At 39.8% G+C, this 26,598-nt stretch overlaps 3 protein-coding genes and 1 non-coding gene across 4 annotated transcripts; 2 read left to right on the top strand and 2 right to left on the bottom strand.

The window, feature by feature from the left end:
• The first annotated feature begins 2,794 nt into the window (after positions 1-2,794).
• Positions 2,795-5,305, top strand: LOC127783379 (60S ribosomal protein L17-like). Its single transcript, XM_052310645.1, has 7 exons — positions 2,795-2,928; positions 3,022-3,058; positions 3,155-3,195; positions 4,198-4,428; positions 4,526-4,628; positions 4,699-4,766; positions 5,067-5,305. Exons 1-7 carry the CDS (start codon positions 2,926-2,928, stop codon positions 5,097-5,099), a joined length of 516 nt encoding a protein of 171 aa, XP_052166605.1. The 5' UTR covers positions 2,795-2,925; the 3' UTR covers positions 5,100-5,305.
• On the top strand, positions 3,427-3,556 carry LOC127783445 (small nucleolar RNA snoR74). The gene has a single exon (XR_008019345.1). It is a non-coding gene; the product is annotated as a small nucleolar RNA snoR74 (small nucleolar RNA).
• A 4,565-nt stretch (positions 5,306-9,870) lies between the features above and the next one.
• On the bottom strand, positions 9,871-13,124 carry LOC127782720 (uncharacterized protein At4g15970-like). The gene is made up of 3 exons (XM_052309988.1): positions 12,857-13,124; positions 11,436-11,807; positions 9,871-10,741 (listed from the first exon to the last, which is right to left on the bottom strand). Exons 1-3 carry the CDS (start codon positions 13,025-13,027, stop codon positions 10,253-10,255), a joined length of 1,032 nt encoding a protein of 343 aa, XP_052165948.1. The 5' UTR covers positions 13,028-13,124; the 3' UTR covers positions 9,871-10,252.
• Positions 13,125-16,184: 3,060 nt separating this feature from the next.
• On the bottom strand, positions 16,185-21,646 carry LOC127782744 (uridine/cytidine kinase UKL1, chloroplastic-like). The gene is made up of 14 exons (XM_052310011.1): positions 21,324-21,646; positions 21,141-21,232; positions 20,348-20,417; positions 20,126-20,244; positions 19,471-19,567; positions 19,287-19,366; positions 18,967-19,161; positions 18,800-18,883; positions 18,627-18,687; positions 17,678-17,738; positions 17,145-17,238; positions 16,981-17,053; positions 16,785-16,867; positions 16,185-16,694 (listed from the first exon to the last, which is right to left on the bottom strand). Exons 1-14 carry the CDS (start codon positions 21,544-21,546, stop codon positions 16,551-16,553), a joined length of 1,476 nt encoding a protein of 491 aa, XP_052165971.1. The 5' UTR covers positions 21,547-21,646; the 3' UTR covers positions 16,185-16,550.
• Between the last annotated feature and the right edge of the window lie 4,952 nt (positions 21,647-26,598).

Raw genomic sequence — 26,598 nt, 5'->3', positions numbered from 1 at the left:
TTCAGACTTGGTACTAACAAATCGACAAAACTGTATCAGTAGTGACGTCTCATCCCAAAATTACACACTGTTCATTGAACCTTGCTTAATCACCTCCAGTTTCCCCCACTTAATCCAACCGAAATATCAGAGTGCCCATTGCACAAGGGAAAACATCGAACCTGTGCCGATTCGATCGAAGTCCATCAGAGAATATCCTTCTGAACATTTGTTGTCAGCTCTTCAGTAAACCTGAACGATTCTACTCCAGCTGATATTAACCGTCAAGTCTGGGATTGCATAAATGTCCCTTTATCGTCATTATCTTCTCATTAGTGTCCCTTTATCGTCAAGTCTGGGTTTGCATCACAGCTGACGGTAATTACAATGCTGCTTCCGTTTACGAGCTCTTCTTGCTGGCTCGATTGCGATCGCAATGCGCACAGCTTATTTGGCAAAAAAGAGCACCGTCGCGGATTAAATTCCTCATGTGGTTGGCAACAAAAGGCCGTTGCCTGACAGCGGACAATCTTCAGAAGAGGGGCTGGCCGCATGACGCCTCTTGTGGCCTGTGCAATGCTGAGATGGAGAGCTGCAATCACCTCTTAATGAAATGCCCCCTAACCAATCGAGTCTGGCGCATGCTCAGGGGATGGATAGGGACGACCTTCCCGCTGCCGCAAGAGGAAAATGCAGAGTTTGCAGACTGGTGGGTTGCAGCCCGAAACTCTTTTCGGAGGTGCTACAGGCGAGCTTTCGACTCCCTCTGTCTCATGGTTTGCTGGTTCATATGGAAAGAGCGCAATGCGCGTATTTTCGAGCATGTCTCTAAATCGGCAACACAGCTCTTTTGGGCCATCAGGGAGGAGATTATTATTTGGAGAGAAGCGGGCATCTTCAAGCAAGTAGACTAATCGACTAGTTTCTCAGAGTTTGTTAGAGGCGCCGTGTTCTTCACGGTCGTTTATTTCGGGGGTGTTAGCCACGGCTAGCATCCCTATCGACTGTTTAATGTCGATGATGTAAAAGTTGTATCACCCTCTCTCTTAATAAATTTTGGGCGGCCAACCTTCGGCCGTCCCGGCAAAAAAAAGTCTGGGCTTGCATATAGTATGTATCTGATTCTGACAACCCATTGAAAAAGATCAAAGATGTCACATAGGATGAATTATCATGGTTAATCTTGTGCATTGATTCTCTCTGATGGACACCATGCCTCTTGTCTGCCGGTCCTATATGCATAGTATTAATCATTTTCTTCGCAGTTTTTGTATATGCTGAATTAAGTGATCACACAGGTGAGAAAAACATTGAAACTACGCATCACTTCATATTCGTTCAAACGGCCAGTGTATTAGAGATGGCAAAGCATGATTCAGGTGACGAGTAATTTCGTAATAATTTACTAGCTAGAGCAGTTCCTATTCGATCGGAGTGGTTGGGAACACATGAAAGCATGCCCACCTTGATGGATGTCATGACTTTGAAATGAAGGCCGCTTCTGAATTCATCAGTTCACATTCAAATTTTCTACTTTGCCCGACCAAAATACTACTCAACAGGATTGTAATCTCTTATGTATTGTTTAATACTACTCTGTAATCTACCCTGTTTTGGAAACAAAGAAAAACGAATACTCGTATCGAATTTAGGAATTACAAAACTCACTGAAAGTTATGTGCAGTCAACGTCCAAGGTTCATTACCACAGTACGAATCTGAGCAACATCTATTGAAAAGATCCCTTTGGGCCAAGTGAGCCAAACAAATGTGTATGCTGTTTCTATCAAAAAGATTACTGTATCACGAATTCGAGCCTCTGATTTCATCCGAGTTGGACAGTGGATACAAAGGTTTGACTTTTATCTTGCTGGATTGCTACTCAATCAGTCTTTCCTGATCAATTTCTGATCTGATGGCTTCAGCCAACTGCATCAACCTGATGCTGTGGTCTTAGAAGAAATGAACTTTTGTTGCTCACAGTACAGACTCCAGAACCCATTGTCTTCAAGGGGATTTTTTTTTTTGTCTTCAAGGAAAAAAAAAGTTCAGAACCCATTGTATTTATTAGTAAGTGTTGCTGTGCTTATGTTCAATCTTAATGTCCTTCGGTTAAGTATTATGTTATGGGCATGCAGTCACAATCAAATTACATGACTTTGGTCGCCGACCTTCACTATACTATATTCACACAATCGTTAGAATATTCATGAGGCAGATTTGCTCATATCATCTTGGATGTTCGGCCATCCTGATTATAATACGCCGCACGCTGATTAAATCTACGATATACAGCCATACATGTTCATATTATCAACCGTTCTAAACCAACCATCCTTTTGAATACATCCTTTGTTTTAAACTTTATAGTTTTTATATGGAAATTGAATTGTGTTCTTGGCTGTGTTCGTTTCAACAAATGAGAAAACTGCAACTTTTTTTACATGCACGCTTCCTAAACCGCTAAACGGCGTGTTTTTTTTTAAAAAAATTTATAGGGAAGTTATTTTAAAAGAATCATATATATTTTTTAAGTTTGAAGTAATTAATACTTAATAATTATACGCTAATAACCCATCTCGTTTTACGTATCTTCTGTCTCTTATTTTCTATGCTCTCAAACACAATCTTATCGAATTCATTTTGGCAAGACCAAATACCAAATGGGCCTAATTTGTCTATTAGAAGAGCCCACAATAATGGGCCAGCCTTGTGCATACATGTACGTACAGCCCACTAGGAACCAAGCCATATTTTTGGGCCCAACTAAAGCCTAAGGCCCATGTAGAGATCCCTAACCATTTCTAGGGTTTCTTCCCTCCTCTTAGACCGCCGCCGCCACCGAGCCACTGCTTCTTCTGTGCGGAGAGAGAGAGAGAGAGAGAGAGAGAGAGAGAGCTACCCTTCCCTTCCCTTCTCCTCCTCCTGCTCCGCCGCCGCCGCCGCCATGGTTAGTCCTGAGCTCTCTCCGCTCCGGTACGTTGATCCGCTCGTGGTTTGTTCCGTTATTGATCTGACGTCTCGCTGTTGCATCTTTTCGTAGGGCAAGTACTCGACGGAGCCGTCCAACCCGACCAAGTGTAAGATCTCGATGATATCCTTTTCCCGCGATGGTTTGGTTTCGGTTTGATTTGTCTGTGTAGTGGTTTTTGATGGGATGTTGTTTGTGTGCGCAGCGGCCAAGGCCATGGGGAGGGATCTCAGGGTCCACTTCAAGGTGCGTTTCGTCAACCTGCTCTGTGTGCATCTCTGTTTTTGTGTATTTGGTTGATTTGTTGTAGGTTATTGTGTTTGCTCGTTTTGTGCAATGTTGTTCGGTTAGGGCAAATAATTGTGTGGATGGCATATGCGAAATTATTAGAGTTTCATTCTGTTGATAGCATCGTGAAAGGATTGGATTCTCACTCTGTAGATAGCATTGTGAAAGGATTGGAGTCTGATGATGACCTAAAGAGTAAAAGGTTCTGTTCTGTTTTTCAGACGAACAGTTCCCACGTTACTTTAGGAACATTGATGCACTGTCTTCTGGCGAACTGTTGTATCTCAATGACAAATGGTTCAGAGACAGTGCGACATCATGCTTATTCCTTAGTTATGATTTTGGCCTGATAGAGATCATAAGTGTTTCTGCATTTTGTTCAGAACCTGTGTCGTATATCTGCAAAGTTAGATTTTCGCTATGCGAAAATGGTGTAAGATATTGTGAACTTCACATAATTTTTTTTGACGATATTGCTTGCATAATGCTACTCATGTTTTGATGTTGTTACCTGTTCAAGTGCGCACTGTACAACCTGGAGGAAGTTATTTTTATTAGCCTGATTGTTAGGTATAATTCTATTCACATGTTAACCATTTCACTGAATTTTCTTGATCTGATTAAGCTTAGACTTTCACAGGTTACAGCTATTTTATGCTGTTCTATTACTCATTATGGTCTTGTTTCTCATGTTTTCCTTATAGATCTTCCTTGTACATAAAACTATTGTATCATTATTGTAGAACATTTGGCCTTCTTGTCACACTGCTCATAACTCTCACTAGAAGTTGCTGTTGATATGAAATCATTTTCTGGTACTTTGTGTGCATGGTAAACTGAATTCACTGGACTAGTTTATTGTAAGACTCTGATGCGTATGCGATGGTTTGTTTCTTGGTTCTTGTTATCCTTTTTCCTGTTTCTCTAGCTGAATGTCAAATGCTCTAATAATTGCTGCAGAACACAAGGGAGACAGCGTTCGCTCTTCGCAAGCTGCCTTTGGTCAAGGCAAAGCGGTACCTTGAGGATGTTATTGCTCACAAGCAGGCAATTCCCTTCAGAAGGTACTGTGGAGGCGTGGGCCGTACTGCACAAGCGAAGTCTCACCAATCAAATGGGCAGGGCAGGTGGCCTGCCAAATCAGCCAGGTTCATTTTGGATCTGCTGAAGAATGCTGAGAGTAACGCTGATGTATGAACCTGTTGCTAGTTTTCCTCTCAATTTTAATGGTGACACTCTTCATATTTTTTTAATATGCTTGGGCTAACTAATGGTTTGTTGCGTATAGGTTAAAGGCTTGGATGTCGACAACCTCTTCGTTTCACACATCCAGGTGAACCAAGCCCAGAAGCAGAGACGCCGGACATACCGTGCTCATGGACGCATCAATCGTAAGTTCTCGAGGATGGATGTTGATTTATGGTTCCATTTGTAGTTTACTTATATTGCTTTTGTGGCCAGCTTACATGTCCTCACCCTGCCACGTCGAGCTTATCTTGTCAGAGAAGGAAGAGGCCGTGAAGAAAGAGGTATTTGTTTCTTTCATCCCATTATAGTCTCAGTTGTTTTCGTGAATTAGGTAGTTTGTGGGAAGTAATGCTTTGGATTTATATAGACTATTCAAGCTGTTTGGGCCACAATGTTTTTTCTCAGTGCCGTGTTCTGTGCAATAATACAATCATGATGTTAACCTAAATCCATGTATCCTTCTCAGCTTGAGGTCCTTGTAGTTGGAGCTAAATTTTGTGGGCGATGCCCCTTTTATCGTTCCAGCATTTCTTTAGCTCTTTTTTTCTTCTAATCCATACTGTCAATTGTTTCTTTTGTAGCCTGAAACCACCATCGCCCCGAGGAGGCAGTGAGCTTATCCGCCCAGAGTCGCAACTTTAGTTCATTTTCTAGTACTTTGTTATGGCATTGTGTGCTATTTATGTTTCTGGTACCATTGTTTAGTCGGAACTTGTTAAGTTTGATGCTATCCTTTCGTTTGTGTATGTTCAAATGGTAACAATTACTTGCCAACTTATCTGCCAAAATTTTACTGCCTTACAAAAGCGTCATCATCAAACTGCCTTGATTGCTTACAGTGATTCAAATTAAATCTTATTTTCGTCTATGTAAAACGGTCGGTCGTTCCCGGCACACGATGGTTGGATTGCTGATGCTACAGGCCATCTAGATTCACAACAATTCGATTACATCTATATTATTGTGAGCTTGGCATAATCATATTCAGGGCCTGTTTAGTTAACAAAACACAAATTTTCATGCTGCCACATCAAATGTTTGGACACATGTATGGAGTATTAAATGTAGGAAAAAAATCAATTATATAGATTGCGTGTAAATTACGAGATGAATCTTTTAAGCTTAATTGCGCATTGTTAATGATGGATTAATTAGGTTTAATAAATTCATCTCACAGTTTCTTGACAGAATCTTATAATTTATTTTGTTATTAGATTACGTTTAATACTTCAAATTTAAATGTGTGTCTATATATCCGATGTGATAACTACATCCAAAAATTTTCCCTAACTAAACAAGGCCTCAGTCATTCATCATTTTTTGTTTGGTGGTAACACGTAAGAAATGTTTCTTACAAATTTCTTACAAATGATACATTGACGTGGCACACAAATTCAGCCATTCATAAGCGGCCATGTTTCAAAATTTCTTGGAGCTAAGTATTTTCAGCTCTAGAAATCTATGAATCTGAGCTGTGATTACACCAATAACATTTGGATTAATCATTTTGCGTCAGTTTTAGGGTAAATTTAAAGGGATTTGCTATACAATAGCCTGCTTTTTTTTTTTTGTTTTTATCAGCTGAATTGCTGGCCATCCAATTGTTCAAGGTTTGTGCATGTAATCAATGAATCCTAAAGTTAGCCCTAAGCCGGCTTCTCCCTGCATCCGAGGCTTAGGGCTAATTTTAGAGTTTTATTGATTGATTGATAATAGAGGACATGCGGTCCCTTTATATTTAGGGTGGACATAGAAGGAACTAGTCTATAATATTATATAAACCAATCCAATCTCTATCTTTAACTTTCCAATAAACCTCATATCTTTCCTAACTAGGTAATCTCTTATATTTGTGACTTATTCCTAAATTATCATACCTAAACTGTTGCATGGGCCTGGCCCATGCCCATAACAAACTATTAAATCATATTATTTATGTCATAGAGTACTTTTGTTAGGCCCTAGTAGTCCAGATGAATTTGTACTTTTGTTTTTGTCTTTGTCTTTGTCTTTTTTTTAAAAAAAAAATTATGCAAAAAAGTGGTTTTGTGTGTCCCATTTGTAATTTTGTTACCAAATTTTTAGGTGTAGTGAGTAGTTGTGTTAGTAACCTGTTTTGTTAGTTCTTATATGGTTTTTCACATATACTTGAGGTGTTTAAAAAAAATGCTTCATATTAATCAAGTTGATACGCTATCTACATGATAATAACTATTAAATCATATTATTTAGGTCATAGAGTACTTTTGTTAGGCCCTAGTAATCCAGATGAATTTGTATTTTGTTTTTGTCAGTTTTTTTTTAACTTCTCCAAATAAGTGGTTTTGTCATTGCTTGTCTTATTTTTTTGTCAAAAAAATTTACTTTATCATAAATGAGCATAATTTCAAAAACGGTGTGTTTTATTTAGAATGCAAGGGCTGAGGCTGAGCAGAAAGTGGACAAGCTAAATTTCTCCTGTATATTGACACATGGTTGTTTTTTTTATGCTCCTGTATATTGAGATAACTTGCAATATGTATTTGTTTCTCAAGACTAGCGGATAAATTAAAGATGATGTATATTCGTGTCTGGTTTTTGTATTTTTTTTTTAAAAATATTTTGCTACTTATTAATCAAGTTCATGCGCTATCTACATGATAATAATTACTAAATCATATTATTTAGGTCATAGAGTACTTTTGTTAGGCACTTGTCCAGATGAATTTGCTTGTTTGCTTATGCCTGGCATCCATTACAAGTATACCTAACACTAAGATCGTTCACTGTTTCCACGTAGGGGTAGGGAGACAAATCGTGTAATGGCTGTTGATTGATTATTATATTCTTCAGTATATATAATCTTGTTAAATATTGTTTGCCCGGGTGCGTAAAGTCGCGCAATCATAGCAGCAAGAACATATACCCTGGCAAGAAATGCCGAGCAAGATTACTACTCATGTTGCTTTTGTTTATTTTTACAAATCAAACCTCTGAATGAGCTCATAATGTACAATATCATATTTCTAAATCTGAAAAATTTATTTTTGATAATCATATTTCAATCCAACAATCTATCATCTTAATGACTTTCTCGGATTTAATGCATGACTCTATTCTTCCACACAAGATTGACTATATGGGCATCGAGAAATATAAATATTAATGATTCGCTTGTTTACGAGGAATAACTAGTAGCATGTTTAAATGTATGATAAGTATAATTACTTATTCTTAGTCTGTGTGTTAAGATGAAATATGACTATCAAAAGTAAATGGAGGGAGTATTAAGTAGCCTACAATTCTCTTTCTACCAATAAATACCTTGTTTTTTTAGCCAGTGCACGAATGCAACATTGATTATGCACAGAAAAGTTTGCAACTGGAGAGCTTCATTGATCATGTGGCAGGCCGTATCCCTTTTGTTTTCTGAAGACTAAATTGATTTGTACGAGTATTGCTGCTTAATTGTAGCCACTCAAGCAGGAGACTTAGGCGTGTATTTGTTGACATAATTATCTCAAATTCTTTCTTGCATCCAATTAGTACACTTCCCTGTCAACATGTCTACACAAAAAGAATTGGAAAAGGGATGACGCAAGAGCAGCGGTACAGTTTTGCACGCCCAGTATTTCGCTAACCGGTCTGCAATTCCATCAAGTATTAAAAGGATTTTTTTTTTTTTTTGCGAATGCAATTCCATCAAGAACTTGTCATGGTGAAGCTTCAGATTGAATATCAGAATTGAGAAGATTTTCAGGATTTTGGTCTCACAAAATGTATCCCCAGAGCAGTCGCTATCCATTTCATTGCACCATTACAAAAAATAATAATCAAGGTACCCTTTGGATGATGAAGGTTTGCCCAACTCACAGTTGGATAATACTGGTAGAGAGTGATGCCTCGTCTATGATTAAGATAATAATAATAATTATGCCAGTCCACTTCAGCTCACAGAAGACTTCAGATAGAGAATTGATTTTGTCAAATCATATCATAGTACACACACTTCATTATCAAGAAAAGGGCCAATATACGGGAGTGGATTTCAATCCCTCGAGGGGATATCTCCTTGTTATTTGCATGTCACTTAAATACTTATGAAAAAAAATTAAGAAGATGTATTAACATGTGATATATCACTCCACAAACATGCAAGTTCAAATTCAACTTCTATATCTCACAATGAAAAAAAATAATTGTGAATATACGTTAACTAGTTATAGTTTAATTTGTTTTTTCGTTGCGAGATGTAGAAATTGAATTTGAACTTGCATGTTTGTGGATGATATATCACATGTTAATATATCTTCTTAATTTTTTTTTTACATTTTTTCATAACCATTTGAGTGACATAGAAACAACGATAGGATATCCCCTAGAGGGATCAAAATAGTTTCCCCCAATATATTATTCTTGCAATTACCATCAGTTGATCACACAAATCTTGAGCCCTATTCTGGCACCAATGCTGGCCTCTAGCATTATACAACTTCAGAATACAAATTTTTGAATGCTCCTTAAGGATAAGTATTCATAAACTGAACAAAAATTTTCTGAATGTTCTTGCATTAGTTTAGTAACTGGGACTAGTTTCATTTGCAGAGATGCAGTCCCTTCTTCCAGGTCTTGTTCGCTTCATTTCCGTTTTGCTGTCGTCCGAAGATTGAAGCAACAATCAAGCCTCCTAAACAAAGTTGGGCTTTTTTTTAGCAGAATATATATGCTCTCTCTTTTACGACTGCATTGTTTTTCTAAGCTTTTTTTAAGAGGACTGATCGATTCCAACTGGTGGCAGAGGGGGATAATGGGGCTAAGCCCGTGTATTTCCAGCAAATGGGCAGTTCGTTTCAAATTTCTCAAACAGACTAGTTTGGGGTATTGGTAGTTTGGGGTATTGGTGGATTGTTTGTTTTTAAGTCAGCTTGTTTGTTGGGCAATTTTTACTGGACAAAACACAGACGAGCTTGATGCCAATCTGATCCACAAGACTGGGCAAGAGAAGCGCGCGTGAGGTCAGCATGCGCGACACGATGCTGACACGTGTTTTATCTGATGGCCCCAAATTCGGCTGAAGACACACAAGAATTCAGCTGGATGATGGCTAGACAGTCCCTAGCTATTATTTAACTTATATAAACTTTTAAATTCAATACATGTGTTTAGTATTTCAAGCTGTGCACCTGTTCCAAGCAGGGCCTAATTAAATTGTATTTAGGGGAAAAGTACATGTACAAAAGGTTTCTATGTTTCTATAATACTCTTACAAACGACGATGTGGCACACAAGAGTGTTGATTTTCTATAACTCCGAACAAACTAAAAATCAAACGGTTATAGCTATGTATTTTTTCATCATGCATTGCACAGCTGATTCAATTATGTTCATAGCAAAAGGGGGAAAAAAGGTGAATTTGTATTATATGTTATGATAAAAAGAACACTTTTACGATGCTCCTGATATCAATCAGTCCCACTTAGATCCCAACAAGAGGGGAAACAAGAAAATGTACACACGCACTGACTACTCTTGACCAGTACGTAAAACAATCACAGTAATAACTACTTTTTCTATTTCATATCATAAAACTTTCTAGCATTGTCTAAATGTAGATATTAATGAATCTAGATATATGTGTGTATAGATTCATTAACATTTATATAAATATGAGTAATGCTAGAAAGTTTTATAACCTGAAACGGATATAGTAATAAACAGTGCTAGCAGCAGCTAGCTAGCTAGGCTAAAAGCTTAAAATTAAGCTGGTAGCAAGCAGCTGCTGGAGGTGTCAGCGGATGCACTTGCCCGGCGTGGTCCATCCGAAGCCTCCCCGGCGCCTCGCCGCCGGCGGTGCCGCCGTGTAGTTCCTCCAGTCGCGGAGGACGGCGGCGAGGTCGTGCACCTTGTTGGCGAGGCCGGTGCAGCAGTTGGCGTGGAGCGTGCAGACCCTGGCCATGTCGTGGCTGAGCTGGCAGAAGCCGCCGCAGTGCGCCGTGTCGAGGAACTGCATCCGGACGCCGGCGCGGCGGCTGAGCTCCGCCTGCGCCCGCTCCAGGACGTGCTGCTCGTTGGTCCCCGGCGGGAAGCCCCGCCGCGCGTCGCGCCACCGCCGGTAGAAGTCCACCGTCCGCCTCGCCGCGCGCACGTACAGGAAGCCGCCGTTGGGCCTGTTCCGGAGGCTCTCCGGGTCGCCGTTGTAGTAGTCATTGGCCACCGCGATGTCCGACGTGATCGCGATGTGCCGCAGCGGGTTCCGGAACCACATGATGTCAATGTCCTGAATAATTAATGCACTACTATTAATACTACTTTCGAGTTACATGCATCGGCCAGTTCGCCGTAAAATTTGGAATATTATGTACTATCTTTTGTAGTAAATATTTAACGTTTAGGATAATATTTGATCAAACTTTTAAAATTCAAACCATCAATATTTTACCAAATGCTTAGTTTAGTTTCGAGAAATGGTATAAATCGAAAACTACTATCATAATTCCACAAATTACTTTTTTCTTAGATAATGAGAAAATCTTTATAAACTTACTACTTCTTCCGTTTTATATTATAAGTCTTTCTAGGATTACTTAAATTCATATATATGTTAATAAATCTAGACATATATATATATGTATGTATATATATATATATATATATATATATATATATATATATATATATATATATATATATATATATATATATATATATATGTATATATATGTCTAGATTCATTAGCATCTGTATGAATGTGAACAATGCTAGAAAATCTTATAACATAAAACGGAGGCAGTAGATTTTATAAACGTATTCTACTATAAAAAATTAATTGTTGAAAATATAAAATTTTATCCGAATCTTTGTCCTAAACATCAAATGTGTTTACGACCGAACGATGATTTGAGTTGCATGCGATCGACAACCAGTTTATGCTGTGAAGTTTGTCCAGGTAAGGTGATCATGATTATTCATACCGTGAAGAGGAAGTTGAAGCCGAGCTGGAGGATGGTCTGCTGGAAGAGGTTGCGCCCCCACATCATGTCGAGGTAGTCCTTGCTCATGAAGCGCTTCTCGTCGCTGTAGTCCACGGCGCCCTCCGGCCGCCGGAGGAGGTAGCAGTGCGGGTGCACCTGGCGGCACCGGGCGAGCGCCGCGGGGTCCATGGCCACGATGAGGACGTGCTTCAGCAGCGGCTCCGTGCCCTCGCCGAGCCGGAAGCTCTCCAGGAAGAGGTCCAGCAGCGACCCCGGCGCCGCGTACGCCCGGTTGATCGACGTCATGATCACCGTCCTGTCGTCCATCGACGCGTTCCTCAGCACCTCGGTCAATTCTGACAATGCTTTCATCTGCAATCATTATTATTATCTTTTTTCAGCCTTTTTCCATTAGATGTTTCAAATTTGAAGATCGATCTTGTTGTTTTGTTTAAGAATCTGAACTGAAAGTTAGTAGCAAATCTTTCCATTGGATGTTGCAAATGTGAAGATCTTGCTGTTTTGTTTAAGAATCTGAACTGAAAGTTAGTAGCAAGTCTTTCCATTGGATATTGCAAATGTGAAGATCTTGCTGTTTTGTTTAAGAATCTGAACTGAAAGTTAGTAGCAAGTCTTTCCATTGGATGTTGCAAATGTGAAGATCTATCTCGTTGTTTTGTTTAAGAATCTGAACTGAAAGTTAGTAGCAAGTCGAGCTGTAAAATTTCATAGAAAGTTCACTCGAATCAATTGGCTGAGTTGTAAATGATGTAATATATCCTATCCCCACAAGGCTGCTTGGACAACAGGTTAGCATATTCGTTACCTCATCAGTAGTCAGTTTCAGCTTTAAGCTTTTGGGCTCTGTGGATGTGACAAAGCTACAGGAAGCTTATCTCAGGCTAATGTTGGAAAAGTAGAATTGGCACTTTGGCTTGTTGATGATTGGCTTTTAAAAAAAAAAGGAAATTCTAGACTTGGCTAATGCTGTGGAAGATATCTGCAGCATTATATTGGATATGGATTTGCTTGTTGTTGCGTCTTAGAGACTTATCAGCTCACTGAATGAAGATGTAGATAGAGGAATAATCTAGGACGATAGAAAGGGAGACCAGTAGACTACCTGACCACTAATACCCGTCTATTATGCATAGTTGCAACTTCCAACTATTTGCAACGAAATGAAACAGTCCCAATTAATTGCACGGCCATTATCTATTAGAATTTTGAAGCATCTTGCAAGACAATAAGAACAAGAAAATTGAAATGAAAAAAAAAGGTATAAAAACCCTTTTTTTAATATGTAAAAGTATCATTCGGCATTACTCAAGGAAACTGCACTGAAGATGTTCTCATCTCATGTTCAGAACTTCAGATTGTTAAGCAGAAAACGCAGAAAGCAGCATCGGTAGATCACTGACCTCGTCGGTGACGGCCGGTGGAGAATCATTGTTGTTCCAGGAGGCCAGGGCGGAGAGCCTCCAGTTGATATCCATAGTAGCAATGACGAACGCCGCCGTCAGCGCCGCGCCGAGGAAGAAGGAGATCACCGGGATGAGCTTGCCCATGTCCCCTCTCACCTTGCAAGCCATGTTCTTGGCTTCTTGCTGCTGCTCCCTGAACAAGGTGATCAGAAACAAGATGGATCATCAGAGAAGAGTTGTGTGGTATGATTTATATATGCATGCAACATGTAGCTTTTACCACTAGTTTGTTGGCTCGTTTGTTACAAGACCTCCAAGGAAGCCCACAGGTTGAGCCTTTTCTAAAGAAGAGAATTTTTTAGCCTTAATGTTGATGATTAGGGGGCCTTGAATTGGAATCTAGTACAAAAGAATTGTTCTGAAATATTGATATTATGCATGATAACAAAAAATCAGGCATACAACTTGCGAGAGTAGTGGAACGGGAAAGAATATGCTGCCCAAATGTCCAAGCAAATGAGTTTGTGCAATGCCAATGGATGAATCAAATTTGCGAAGCTATTCTGACGTTGGAACTCAAAAATGAAAGATGATGCGTCAATTTGAACAAAATCTGTATTAACTGAATGTAATAGCTAGGTAGCGAAGCCATTGGAAAGTCAAAAGGAGTTTTTCCTTGTTGTCGCTTTGCTTCGTTGGTATTTGAAAAAAATGCAACGATATTAAAAATCTTTTGCGTACTCCGTAAAAGTGAGTTGTTTGCAAGAATTTGAAGGGACATACCAATTGGAGAAATAAAAAGTCAGAGTCAATGCAATTCAAAAGAACAAAAATGATGCCTTCAATTCGAAATAAAAACCATATGGGTTTAACATCCTATTGAAATCCTCAATAGAGAAATTCAACTCCAGATTCCTATGGGTGATTCGCAAAACTGATATTGAAACCCAAAAGGCACAGTTGATCTCTGAAAAACTGAATTCAGAAATTTACCGTGAAGCAGTTCATCCATAACCTATTTATGTTAAATTCTGTTGGAAACATTGTCATGCAAGTGTGATATTATTAGTGTGAACAAGTTTGTATGTACGGAATCATGTACGACATGCATGTAGGAGATGTATTACTTGGTCAGCTATGATGCATGTGCTTGCATGAGTTAGTTGAGTTGGTTAATTAGTGGCTGAGCCATGTGTTCGATGCATGGCCAGCAGAGTTAGTGCATGCAGAGTACGTTGTGGTCAAGGTAATTACTACTAATTTAGCATTTGTATTTAAGGAGGGGTTCAGGAAGCTTCTACAGTTGAGGTTGAGTCTTGAAATAAACAGGACAAAAAAAATATGGTGTTTGGAACCACAGAAAATCAGTGTCTATTCATATTTGCGTTCATCATGTGTATACATTTAAAGTTGAGCGATCAAATCCCAACAAAATTCAGAGATTTCAGTCAAAAATAAATAAATTCAGAAATGTCACTACACTTGTGTAATGTACTACTTACCGGCCCCAAAACCGTCGTTTTGTACTTTGTCTGAAACTGATGTAAAAACGATAAATTAAAACGCCTTCCCTGAATTAATTAATCACGACGATCAAACGACCTCGTATCATAACAAAAAAAATAATAAATAATCATACGGAATTGTATGCGATTGTGAGCAATAACATCCTAATGATGGTGATTAAAGATCTCGAAGTCAAGAGAGGGAGGACTCGCGGTTGATTTACCTACCGAGACGGGAGTTAACCGCTCGCGGCGGGCGGCGGCGGCGGCCTGCGACGGCGAGGGAGTGGAGGCGACGAGAGAGGTGTGGGCGAGCAGCCACCGCGGCGGCGATGAGGAGGGGGTGCGGCGGCGGCGGCGTGCCGGCGTGGGAGTGCGCGTGTTGGCGAGAGACGACGACGCCGCGGCGCCGCCTTTCGCCCTCTCCCCCGCGTGCGCGGTTGGGCTTGGGCTGGCTCGCATGTCTCTGGCCGAAACGGCCGTAATTGGGCCGCGTGTCGAAGGAGTTGGGCCGAATTGACGTAAACCGAGTACGGCTCCGGGCCGAAACTACCGCGTTGCTGGGATTTTATTGCGAACAAACATTATTATTACCTGAAAGATATACATGCATACCAATATACCATGCTCCCTCCAAATCTAAAATATAAATTGGACAATATATTTCTATTATAATATACTCTCTCGGTTCCAAAATATAAGTGCCAAAATAAACATTTTTAACTTTGACCGTTAATAGCAAAAAAATAAAAATAAAAAAATAAATCATCTAACATTGATATTACTAGATTTATTATTAAACAAACTTTCATAATATGCAACTTTTTTTATTTAAAACATAATATTGTTGGTCAAAGTATATTTTGGAACAGAGGGAGCATCCAATAAACAAAAAATATATTTCTATTTTTATTGTAGTATTTTGTAAGACAAATCTATATATGTTGTTCTAGCGCCTTTAAACTAAATATTTTTAAAGTTGTTATAATAGTTAAAGTTATAAAAGTTTGATCCTAATCTTATCCAAAACGTTAAGAATTATAAAACCGGGAGGATTACATGCATACCAATATATCAATTTGAAATATATACATGCATACCATTTTCAACCCTCCTAAATTTTAACGTTATGGTTTATTTAGTTTAAAGGCCTAATTTTTACCATATCAAAATTAATTTTGGCAACTTCAATAGTATCAATTGAATGTTTGGTTGGCTACCAATTTTGCACACACTAGTTTAAATTCTATATTGTCTCAAAAAAAGTTTAAATTCTATTCTATGCTAAAACTTGTTAAGATTTTGAAACTAATAAAATTTTGGTTTGGCAAAAATTTGGCTCCAAACAAAACAAGCTCAAAATGCACAGGCATCACCATGTTTGCACATCACATGCTAAAACACAACTTTATGTGCATAATTATGAGCACTAGAATTTACAATATTATGTGTCTACGGACTCATATCCTCTGCAGCAGCAACGTGCATATGGGCTCAAAGAAGAGTGGAGTAGGACCTAAATGTCAGTGGCTTTCATATCCCCTAGAGAATTTTTGTTCGGCACCCCTTTTCCCAGCCCCTCTCACTCGTTTTCCGCACGTACGCTTTTCAAACTACTAAATGGTATGTTTTTTACAAAAAAGTTTACATACAGAAGTTGCTTAAAAAATCATATTGATCCATTTTTAAAAAGAAAATAATAAATACTTAATTAATCACGTGCTAATAGATCGCTCCATTTTCCGTGCTTAGTGCACGTTGGGAGCCGGCTATAGCGAACACACCCAGCCACCAATGCTGCTTCCACGATGCGCAAACAATTGTCAGGACCATATGCATGGACTTTGCAGTACATACATATGTAAGTTTCATTAGCATGCAGTTCAATCACAACTGAAAGTGAAACCACACGGCATCTGCCGCATTCAGGCCCGAGAAGTGGGCTCTACATGTCACAATTTTTTCCCTTTTTTCACACGCCGCTGTAACTAGCGACAGGGGCCTTCAAAATTCAACACCCGAAGTTTTTATCACAGCAGCAAACACTAACACACGAAATCGCACGATTTCGGTACCTCCAATGGTATACCACAAACAACCAAACACCAGTATATATCTCTCTCACGGTAATGTTAGCTCTAATGTGATCTTTTCACATCGCCAAAGAAGCCAGTATCAATCCCTGATTAGTCTGTGCCGAAGTAGCGATCACCATACTCTCCTAACCCTGGGATCACCCGGTACTCCTCGTTCAACCCAGTTTCGATCTCTGAGGTTACAATCTTCAGACGAGGGAATCGCTTGCAGACACAATGGACCCCTTCAGGAGCCTGTTCATCGAAATGCCATTACCAAGTTTGCACAAAATGAATCATGTACTATATCAGTATTAACCATGTCAAAGAGCTGGAGTATTTTACCGAGATGAGATTGAGAAACATGATCCGCTCCTCAGGAACTCCACTACTTATAAGAAGTTCTATAGCTTGATTTGCCGAGTTACCTGTACAGTTGAATAGTTATGATAAGAAACTTTAGCTGTGACTTCAGTAGTTCTCATTCCGACAAGCAAGCAAACATCACTATGAAAGGAGCATTGGATAAATTCAACACTACCTGTACCAAGCACAGGATCCATGAGTAGAACATGTCGTTCAGCAATATCCAAGGGAAACTTGTGGTATATGAGCTGGACAAGGGGAAAAACAAGGTCCGTTCAAAATTTCGCAGAAAGTGAACTATTTCCATGGTATTTTCAAGAAAACTACAAAGCATTTCACCTGTTGTCCATTGTCCCCATCCCGATGTATTAGAATTTTGCCTATTTTAATCCCCTTACAACAAGCACGTAATGCATTCTCCATGCTTTCTCCACTGCAAAACAACATATATACCAAGTTATTTCATGCAGTAAGTACATAAGGATAAAAATAAATCAAAGAAATGGGTCGTAAGTCTAACTAAACTACACTGCTGGTCAGCATGGGCTGAGTTATGAGTACCAAATACATACCCCTCCGTCCCAAAAAACAGACCAATCCTACCTACGAACTACACATGTGTATCCAGGTTCGTAGCTAGGAATTCGTTTTTTTTTTTGGGACAGAGTAGTATTGAATAAAGATTTTCATCACTGAACACACTAAATCAATGTATACACAATAATCTGCAAAAGAACTTATATGGTATAGAAATTCACTCAGGTTTTATTAACCATTAAAGGAAGGTTCAACACTAGAAGCTGCAGATAATCCAACTTTTTTTTTTTTTTTTGCATTTGAAGCTATTAGTTTTCAGGAAAGCAATGGCTTACCTTCGAATAATTGACACACCACAGAGCTTCTTACAAAAGTCAACTCCCATGTAAGTAGACCCTGGACAAAAGAACAGAATGAGTATGACGTCATAAATGTGCAACCTTCCAACATTTGTTTACATTAACATAAATGGACAGTGCTACGTGCGTGAAACTGTAGACAACCAGTAATTGCAGCGCTTTGCTTTCTCTTTATTAATACAATGCCAGTGAAGCTGGACCTTTATAAAAAAGAATAATTCATGAAGTAATTGGGTGATCAGACAACAATCTTTTAGAAGCCCCAGATTCAAGATTTCTCTTGGCAATGAATATTGAACCAAGATGGTTAGATTCATTTGATTCACAGCTGCTTACATTCCATATTTTTCCACTTTGAATGGAGAAGCTCCTTTATCGCCATAAAATTAAAATCAGTAGTAAAATTGTAAAGGGGTTATTGGAGCTCTTGTTGCTCCTTGTTATTTTTCAGGACAAAAGATAATAGGTAAGTGCTTGTTGAAATTTAGATGCACAACTTTATCATTTTAGACCTATATTATTGGAGCGGTGCAAAAACATATTTCCCATTGCTTGTTGCAAAGACACAAAAATGGTTCTTAGTAAAACCACCATGGATTCAAATGGCTCTGGGCAAAACCATAAACATGCAATTGGAAATGTCAAATCCCACACTTTCATAATGGTACATATAGCAGATCCAGTTTTGCCAAAACTGTCCTTCCATTTCTACAGTTCACAAACACCTATTCTTAGATACCATAGAAACATTGTTAAGAAAACCTCCAGAGCATATACTAAGTTGCTACCACTAAGAGATAATTCCAAACATACTTAAGGTGTTACTTTTTCTTTTTCTGGCTGGCATATGCTAATGGATTTATATAGGGCAAATTCCAAGAACAAAAATAAATAGGCGCAAAGTATAATGGAACCAGCAAAGCACCTGTTGGTGTAACAATCTGCTTCTCTGTGAAAGGCAAATGCCCCAGTCCATGCTCAACTACCTAGCAATATATTTATTTTCCACATGAATAACACATCAATAAACAGTCAGACACATTCAGTAGCTATGTAGAACTAGAGAAGGGTACAGAGGCCAAAAAGAATGAGTGCTACCAGACGAATCAGACGATCTGAATAAAAGACGAAATCTGGAGTTGCAATGTCCCGGTCGCGAATAAGAGTATGCATTCCACGTATCTGTTAATCGAGTGTTTATAACCATGGGTTGGGAATAAAATAACATTGTGAAACTTAGGATCGAGAGAAACTATTGATTGTACCTGGAAAGTTGTATTAACCACATAAACATTTGGGTAGATTTTGCATAAGTCATGCTGACCAAGTTTTGTACGAATATGTTGCACAATTAAATCTATGGCAACATGGTTATCTCCCCCTCGCGGTATGATCACATCAGCATATTTTTTGGAAGGAAGAACAAAATCATCGAACGCAGGCTTCACAAACCTCCCATACTACAATTCAATAAGGTTCATCAAAAGTGTCATTACATATGTATTACAAACATCAGGGCATGCAGATTTTGTGACATATTTAAATAGAAAAAGACTAAAATAACATAGACGGGTGTTTAAATTACCTGCTCCAGCACTGAGATGACATCTCTACCTCTTTCAACTGTATCACGCCTTATACGCCGGGCAAGTCTAATATCGGCATCTAAATTGATGCATAAAATACAAAGGGATAAAGGTGAATGATCACAAACGATATTGTTACCATAATATCTATTATATTATACCTAACAAAGAGGAGCAACAAACCTGTGTCAACAAAAATTTTCATATCCATCAAATCACGAACCCTTTGATCATGAAAAACTAAAATGCCCTCCAAAATGATGACATCTGATGCATTAACCTAAGAAAACAAAATAGTCAAAAGATTTTTAAGCCTAATTAACAATCATAATTCATTAGGTTTCACTACCATTAAAGAAATCCAGAAAATAGACCAACAACGACACTGAACAGAAAAAGAAATACCACCCATAAATTATTGCCATGGCGAAACTAGGGCTGGGTTGGTTATGAAAAAATTTCATGAATCATAACTGCTACATAGGTTGAGCAAGGTCCACAGTAGCTTCGTAGACATATGATGTACTCTTTATATTGCATATCCTTTCCCCGCCCACAAAAAAGGTCACTTTATAGTATACTCTTTTAGCATGTGTAGCTCATTTATTAATGGAGACTTCATAGTACACTACTTAACTATGTGCCTATAGATTCAATATTTTGGCACCAAATTTCTAGAACAGAATGTGAAAAAAGGCACACCAGATGCCATCAATCTACATAAGACCTTTGCATACAAAGTTATCAACCGGTAATTAATCATAGATAAAAGGTGTAATAACAATAGATAAACAGGAATTATCTTTTTCACACCAAAGGTCAACAACGACATTACTACCTTTCTAAAACTTTCAGAGCATCGACGGTGGTTCTTAAAATCATATATAGGAATATTTACAGATAGCCCACTTTTAAGCTGTCCCATGCACTCTAAAAGTTGCTCTGTATCAAATGCATCTGCAAAAAAGAAAGAACGAAAATATCTTAGTCTCTTCCCAACGTAAAGCAGATTGAAACCTCGAGAACTCAAAAGGCAATCAATTTTTATCAAATCAAGCACCTGGGTGATCAAAGTTGTAATCTTGCACACGGTCAGATTCTTCCTCAGTTAAACCACGGTAGAATGAATCCTGCAAAATTGAAACTTTAGCTGAAGTATATAGAATAATTGCAGAAATGATCTATCAGACATAGTCAACAACTAGTCTTTGCTCTTTTGATGAAGCTCTTATTCAAATGACAGCAACTTGCAAGTACCCAGATCAGCATTCACCCAACTGAGCAAGAAACCACAGCCAACCATACAAGACACACAACTGAATACAGATGCGAATATGAAAGCAATTTCGTGCTTCTAGCTTGCCAATACGCAGGCAATGATTTAATCAAATGCACATTTTGTTCAAGCTGCTCCGAAAGAAGTTCTTTTCACAACGCATTTCCCCTTTTGACAACTTGCACAAATAGCAATTCTGCCTGCTTGCCTTAAAGAAAAGAAACAAGCTATGAATGGTACAGAGAAGAAAAAATATAATACTGCACGAAAGGCCCTACATGTTTAGGCATTAGGATGCATACAAACTGCACATACAAGAAAGTGGAGTACCATACTCATCCTCGACCTTGACTGTTCAAATCATGTCATTTTTGGACCTACCGCATCACAATATGTTCCACTCCGTAAGTTATTTTGTACTAACAACAAACCATACACTGATCACTGCAACAACGGATTGGCTGATTGAACAAAACGCTCGAAACACGAAATCTCACTACTAGGCAAGCATATGCACATAGCAACCAACCAAGCAGACATGATATGCATCCTGACGATGCAACGAGGCACACCACACCTGGTTGACGAGCACGACGCGGTGGTCGTGCAGCTGCTGGATGATCATGTCGCAGACCGTCGTCTTCCCCGACGCCGTCCCTCCCGACACACCTTCGCCAACCACAACCACCAAAATTCAAAACAAACACCACCAAGGATTACGATTACGAGAGAGAGAGAGAGCGGGCGGAGGAGTGCGTACCGATCACGAAGGGCTGCTTGCTCCCCTCCTCCGCGGCTGCGGCGGCGGAGGGGGGCGGCGGCGGCGCGAACCCGTTAACCGCGGCGGGGGCGTCGTTGCCGCCGCAGCCGTTGCTGGAGGCGGCGGAGGGGGAGGTGGGGAGGGAGGAGGAGGAGAGGCGGCGCGAGTCGAGGCGGAGCCCGCTGAAGTGCGGCCCCACCGCCGACTCCATCGCGGCGTCCATCTCTCCCCTCGCCGTCGCCGCCGCCGCCGCCGACGTGCTGAGCTGGCGCGCACGGTGCGGAGGCCGGAGGTTTTGACACGCGGATTGGGTGGGTTTTTGGGGGATGCGTGGACCCGGTTTATGTAGACCCTTCGCCGAGCCGCTGCTGACGTCATCACGCGGTCCACCAAGGATAGGTCCAGGGATGTTTCGGTTCGCCCTCTCTGTGGACTAGGCGAGGAGGAATATGAGGGGTAGATTCTTTTTTTTTTCTTCTTTTGTTTTTTTTTCCTGCTCTGCTTAACTGCTTTGCAGAAATCGCAGGCTTGTGTTGTGTTGCAGTTGCTGGTCCTGTTTGGATTTTGCAAATTTGTTTCCTTCCCATTGTTTCCTCGTGCGTATTTATGAGCTACCAGTATTCAGTTTTTTTTTTCCTTTTGTGTAATGTATTCAATGTTCATGAATGTCCATTGACCAAATTTATGCGTTTTTCCCGCTACATTGATACTTCCGATGCTATTACTCCCCCCTCTGTTTATAAGGGCATTTGTGGTTTATGTGTCCAACTTATTTTACCGTCCATCTCATTTTAAAATTTATAAAAATAATAAAAAATAATAAACCACACCTATAAGTATTATTATTCATGTTTTTATTATCTAATATCAATAAAAATACTAATTATAAAAAATTTAAATAAGATGTTAATTAAATGTTGGATATATAAACCACAAATACATTTAAAATGAGAGGGAGGGAGTAGTAGAGTTAATGGGACATAAATCCTCTACAGTACTGTATTTGCAGTAGCAGTGACTAACAAATGGATCCGGTTCCACATATCAATGACAGCTACTGCAAGTGTAGTACTACAAACAATCCCAATAGCATTGGTTGAGCTGGTAACGCCGTAAGAAATACTAAAATTATTATGGATGAAAAACCAAGGTAGAAAGAAGCCTAAAATCAAATCTAAAATTAAGTTTTAACATCTAAGTTTTAGTTGTGGTTGATAACTAATACACCAACTAACAAACTGGTATTTTTCATCTTAAAAGAATATCAGGGATATGCCATGCAAGTTGCTATAATTATTAGGCTTTGAAAGTGTGATTAGTGCAGACTTGCAGAGAATGGATGGAGCAGGACCAGCAGGTGTGTCGGTGCATGATTGATTAGAGATTAGTCACTCTTTCTTTTTTTGGACGAAAGATTAGTCACATTAAAAAGACACAAAAATACATGTGTCTTGATTCCTGGGGCGATAGGTTTCTGTTCACACATCAAATTATCAAATGGACACTGTGATCTGATCGAAAATGAAATAAACAATGACTCTGAACTCTCGACAGACACTGTGGATAAGATCAAGTAAACTGGAATTAATAATTAAAAAAAACCTACTTGGAAGACTAGCATCAAAGTCATGGCATCAAGAATTAATCGAATATTATAATGTAAATCCAACGTGGCTAGCATCAAATTAAATCTACCAAAGCATCGAGTCATGGTCAAGTGATTAAAAAATACACGAGACAATTACGTGCACTCATCAACTTGGTTGCAAGTAGCAGCTACTGATATAGACTACCAAATTTTCAAAAAAGCAAAACAAAACAAATGGGCTCTGTTTCTTTTTCGTCAGGCCTAAATTGGGCCGGAGCAATGCATGATGTTTATTATCTGGGCCGTAATTTGTAATGGACTTCAAACTGGGCCGGAGTAACTGAGGCTGGTTGATTTGGGCCATAATTCGTAAAGGACTCAAATTAGGCCGAAAATAGGACTTCAAATTGGGCCGTAGCAATGGACGAGGTTGATTACTTTGGGCCGTAATTCGTAAAAGGCTTCTAATTGGGCCGAAAAGAGCCCAAATCGCCTTAGATTGGCCTCCCTTCTCCGTCAGACTGAAGTACTGAAGCAGCTGGCCTGCAGCCCTGCACGCACAAGTTCAGAGTTCAGATTTTCAGAGAAGTGTTCGTGTGGACACTGGACAGTATTAGCACTGAACTGCTGCTGCTGCTCCAATGTCAAAAGGGAGGAGACCAGCTAGCGATGCTCTCATCTCAATTCTCACCTCATCTTCTCCAAGAATCTCGCCTTTATTCTCGCTTCTGTTGCTGCCTTGCTTGCTTCATCAGTTCATCTCATCGCCATCGCAGGATAAGTCAAACATAGGACCATTCTTTCTTTCTTCCTTTTCTTTCCTTGTGCTAGCTCGCTTAGAACAGAACTGATGGGCTCGATCAATAATTGAGTGATATATGCAGCAAATGCGTGCGTGCACTCATCAACTGCTTGGAGGGATCGATCTCTGCTAGATAGATACATGATGTGGATCTGATCGATGATGCAAATGCTTGCATGATCCTAGGCTCATAGCTACACGCGTGGACATCTAGGGTTCGAGGCTGAGATTAATGGATTCGATCCATATCCATGTCAGATAAGCGAAAACTTCAGTTCTTCTGACGGTGGTCTGAATTTTTACCTGAAGAATGAAACGGAATGAAGAGTTCAGTGAGGTTCAGAAGGAGAAAATGCATTGATTTTTTGCAAATGCAAAATTGGAATGTTACAGAAAACAATTACTAGGTGAAGTAGTGGATTGATTAGTGCCAACTAGAGATTGCCAACTGTTGGCAGACCACTAATCCTTTTTGTAATGGAAAAACCACCAATCCTTTTATAGGCTACTCTGTTGATGTGTTTCTCCTAATTGTGTTCTTTTTGTGGGAGGATATCTAATGATGGCTGGCTAGCTAGCTAATCTGAAAAAAAGAATGAAGAATGCACAATGCACTAACCATTGCAATTACACGTTTTGCACTCTTTAAACGATAATGCACCCAAGCAGTAGTGCCGCAGAAACCCAAAATCAATACACTGATTTCTTTTCTGAATAAAAGGCAACAAACACTGAGATATGTGTCACCTAGGCACTGAAGAGGATTGAGTGACTGGACCACTATCTTCTGCACTAAGGAAGACAGGAAGGTGTGAACATTTGAGCGCATATGTTCACTTCTCCTTTTCCCAAGGACAAAGATCGAGAAATGTTCAGTTGTTCACTAGTGCAGAGTTCTTGAGTAAACTGTACTAGCGCCCATGCTGCGTTGCATGAGCTTTCAATACCGATAGGCCATATACGGTACTCCTCGTATATATCTATCTTGTTATTGGGTAGGGGAGCTAGCTAGCTAATGTTCTACACCGCTCTGTACGTGCCATATTCATGTCATGTTCTGTATAAAAGGACAAGAAGTTTGGATTGGTAGGACATGCATTTTTCTTGGCTCTTTGTATGGATCAGGACGAGAATGTAGTATTACAGAGCGGTGCAGATCACATAGCTTGTTTTCTCTGCAACTGCATGATACTATAGTACTTATGCCGTGTTTAGTTCCATGCCAAAATTAAAAGTTTGATTAAAATTAAAAGTTTGAAGAAAAAAGTTGAAAGTTTATGTGTGTTGGAAAACTTTGATGGGATGGAAAAGTTGGAAGTTTGAAGAAAAAGTTGGGAACTAAACAAGCACTTATAGAGTTGGGGTACTCGATCGACGTGTATCTGCTGGCCTACTTTCGAGTCACCATTCCCCACCTGATGAAATGGGTGTAAGATGAGATGCACTTGATAGTGCAATGACAAAAAAGTTAACCTGAAAGTTTTATGTTCAATTTCTAACACGCTATCTTCTTAAAAAAAATATTTGGAGAACGTCTCCCTCTAAATCTTGTTTTTTTTTATATATTATGGGTGCAATATGTAGCAGTTCTCGATTCTATTTGATAGAGCTTCGGATCTAGTTTTTCAAGTTACATAAATTTTTAAGGCTAGAATTTTTTTTTTTGCCGAGTCGGCCGAAAATTCGACCAACCGAATTGTATTAAGAGGAGAGAAAAAAGAGCCAGGTACATACGACATTATACTGTTGCAGGGCATAAGCCCCCCCCCCCCCCCCCAAAAAAAAAAGAACTCCTAGGGATCAAGGAACCCAGGAGGAAAAATCCCACACACTACTCTCTATGCTTAAACACACCAGCTTCCCTCCAAATCAGCACTTCATCTCTAATGGCTCTGTAAACTTGCGCTGCAGTGCAATCTTTGTGTTCAAAGATTCTCAAGTTGCGCTCTTTCCATAACATCCAGCAGACCAACATACATAGAGTGTCAAAGGCCGGCCTGTAGCTTGGCTGAAACAGCTGCCGCACTTGTCGCCACCATTCCGTGAAGTGTTCCCCTTCATCCCCCGGCAAGGAAAAGGAGACTCCGAGCCAGCTCCTTAACATTCTCCACACTCTGTTTGTGAATTGACAGTTCACTAACAAGTGTTGACAGCTCTCTTCCTCATTGTTGCACAAAGCGCAGCTGTCACCGTGCGGCCACCCTCTTTTCTGAAGGTTGTCTAATGTTAGGCATCGCCCTTTCATTGCCAGCCACATGAAGAACTTTACACGGGAAGGAGCTCTCGTTTGCCAAAATCAGCTCGGCGCTGCTTGAGCGCGTGCGGGAAACAAAGAACATGTCATATGCCGAAGCTGCCGAGTAGAGACCATTGGTTGTCAACTTCCAAATAATGACATCCTGCTCATCTTCTTCTAGCTGCACTCCCTGGATTTCATCCCATAGGCGAAAATATTCCGCTAGGGCTTCATTGGATAGGCTGCCCCTTAGGTCCCGAACCCATCGATTGTGTAACAACCCTTGCGCCACTGTTAGCTTTGACCTGCCCAGGTAGCTAGCCAGGATTGGCGAGGAGGAGGTAATGCTCCCGTTCGGCAACCAGCTGTCCCTCCAAAAACTAGTGTCATTGCCATTTCCGACTTTAAAAGAGCAAGCAGCCGCAAACATCCCTTTGAGATCAGCTGGGAAATCAGCAGCCACAAGAGTCCAAGGGCGCCCTTTTTGTTCAAGTCTCCTGGCAGGCCATTTCAAACGCAAGGCCTTCCCGAAATAATCCAGATTCTTGATTCCTAAGCCTCCACATTCAATTAGACTGCAAACTGTATCCCAGGCTACTAGACAATGGCCACCATTCACTTCTTCTTGCCCCTTCCACAAGAAAGCTCT

Source organism: Oryza glaberrima, chromosome 8, assembly GCF_000147395.1.
Source record: "Oryza glaberrima chromosome 8, OglaRS2, whole genome shotgun sequence".
Taxonomy (NCBI): Eukaryota; Viridiplantae; Streptophyta; class Magnoliopsida; order Poales; family Poaceae; genus Oryza; species Oryza glaberrima.
The sequence above is the reverse complement of the archived record's forward strand: the minus strand, read 5'-3'. Positions and strand labels throughout refer to the sequence as shown.

Excerpts from the sequence above, each read along its gene's own strand:
- LOC127782720 (XM_052309988.1), bottom strand. The coding sequence starts at position 13,027 with ATGGCTTGCAAGGTGAGAGGGGACATGGGCAAGCTCATCCCGGTGATC. Across the intron at positions 11,808-12,856 it reads CACCGGCCGTCACCGACGAG|ATGAAAGCATTGTCAGAATT; the intron begins GTCAGTGATCTA and ends TAATGATTGCAG. Across the intron at positions 10,742-11,435 it reads GCTTCAACTTCCTCTTCACG|GACATTGACATCATGTGGTT; the intron begins GTATGAATAATC and ends TTAATTATTCAG.
- LOC127783379 (XM_052310645.1), top strand. Across the intron at positions 4,429-4,525 it reads ATGCTGAGAGTAACGCTGAT|GTTAAAGGCTTGGATGTCGA; the intron begins GTATGAACCTGT and ends TGTTGCGTATAG. Across the intron at positions 4,629-4,698 it reads TGCTCATGGACGCATCAATC|CTTACATGTCCTCACCCTGC; the intron begins GTAAGTTCTCGA and ends TTTTGTGGCCAG.
- LOC127782744 (XM_052310011.1), bottom strand. The coding sequence starts at position 21,546 with ATGGACGCCGCGATGGAGTCGGCGGTGGGGCCGCACTTCAGCGGGCTC. Across the intron at positions 17,054-17,144 it reads ATGGGGACAATGGACAACAG|CTCATATACCACAAGTTTCC; the intron begins GTGAAATGCTTT and ends CCCCTTGTCCAG. Across the intron at positions 16,695-16,784 it reads TGTTTCTCAATCTCATCTCG|GCTCCTGAAGGGGTCCATTG; the intron begins GTAAAATACTCC and ends TTCGATGAACAG.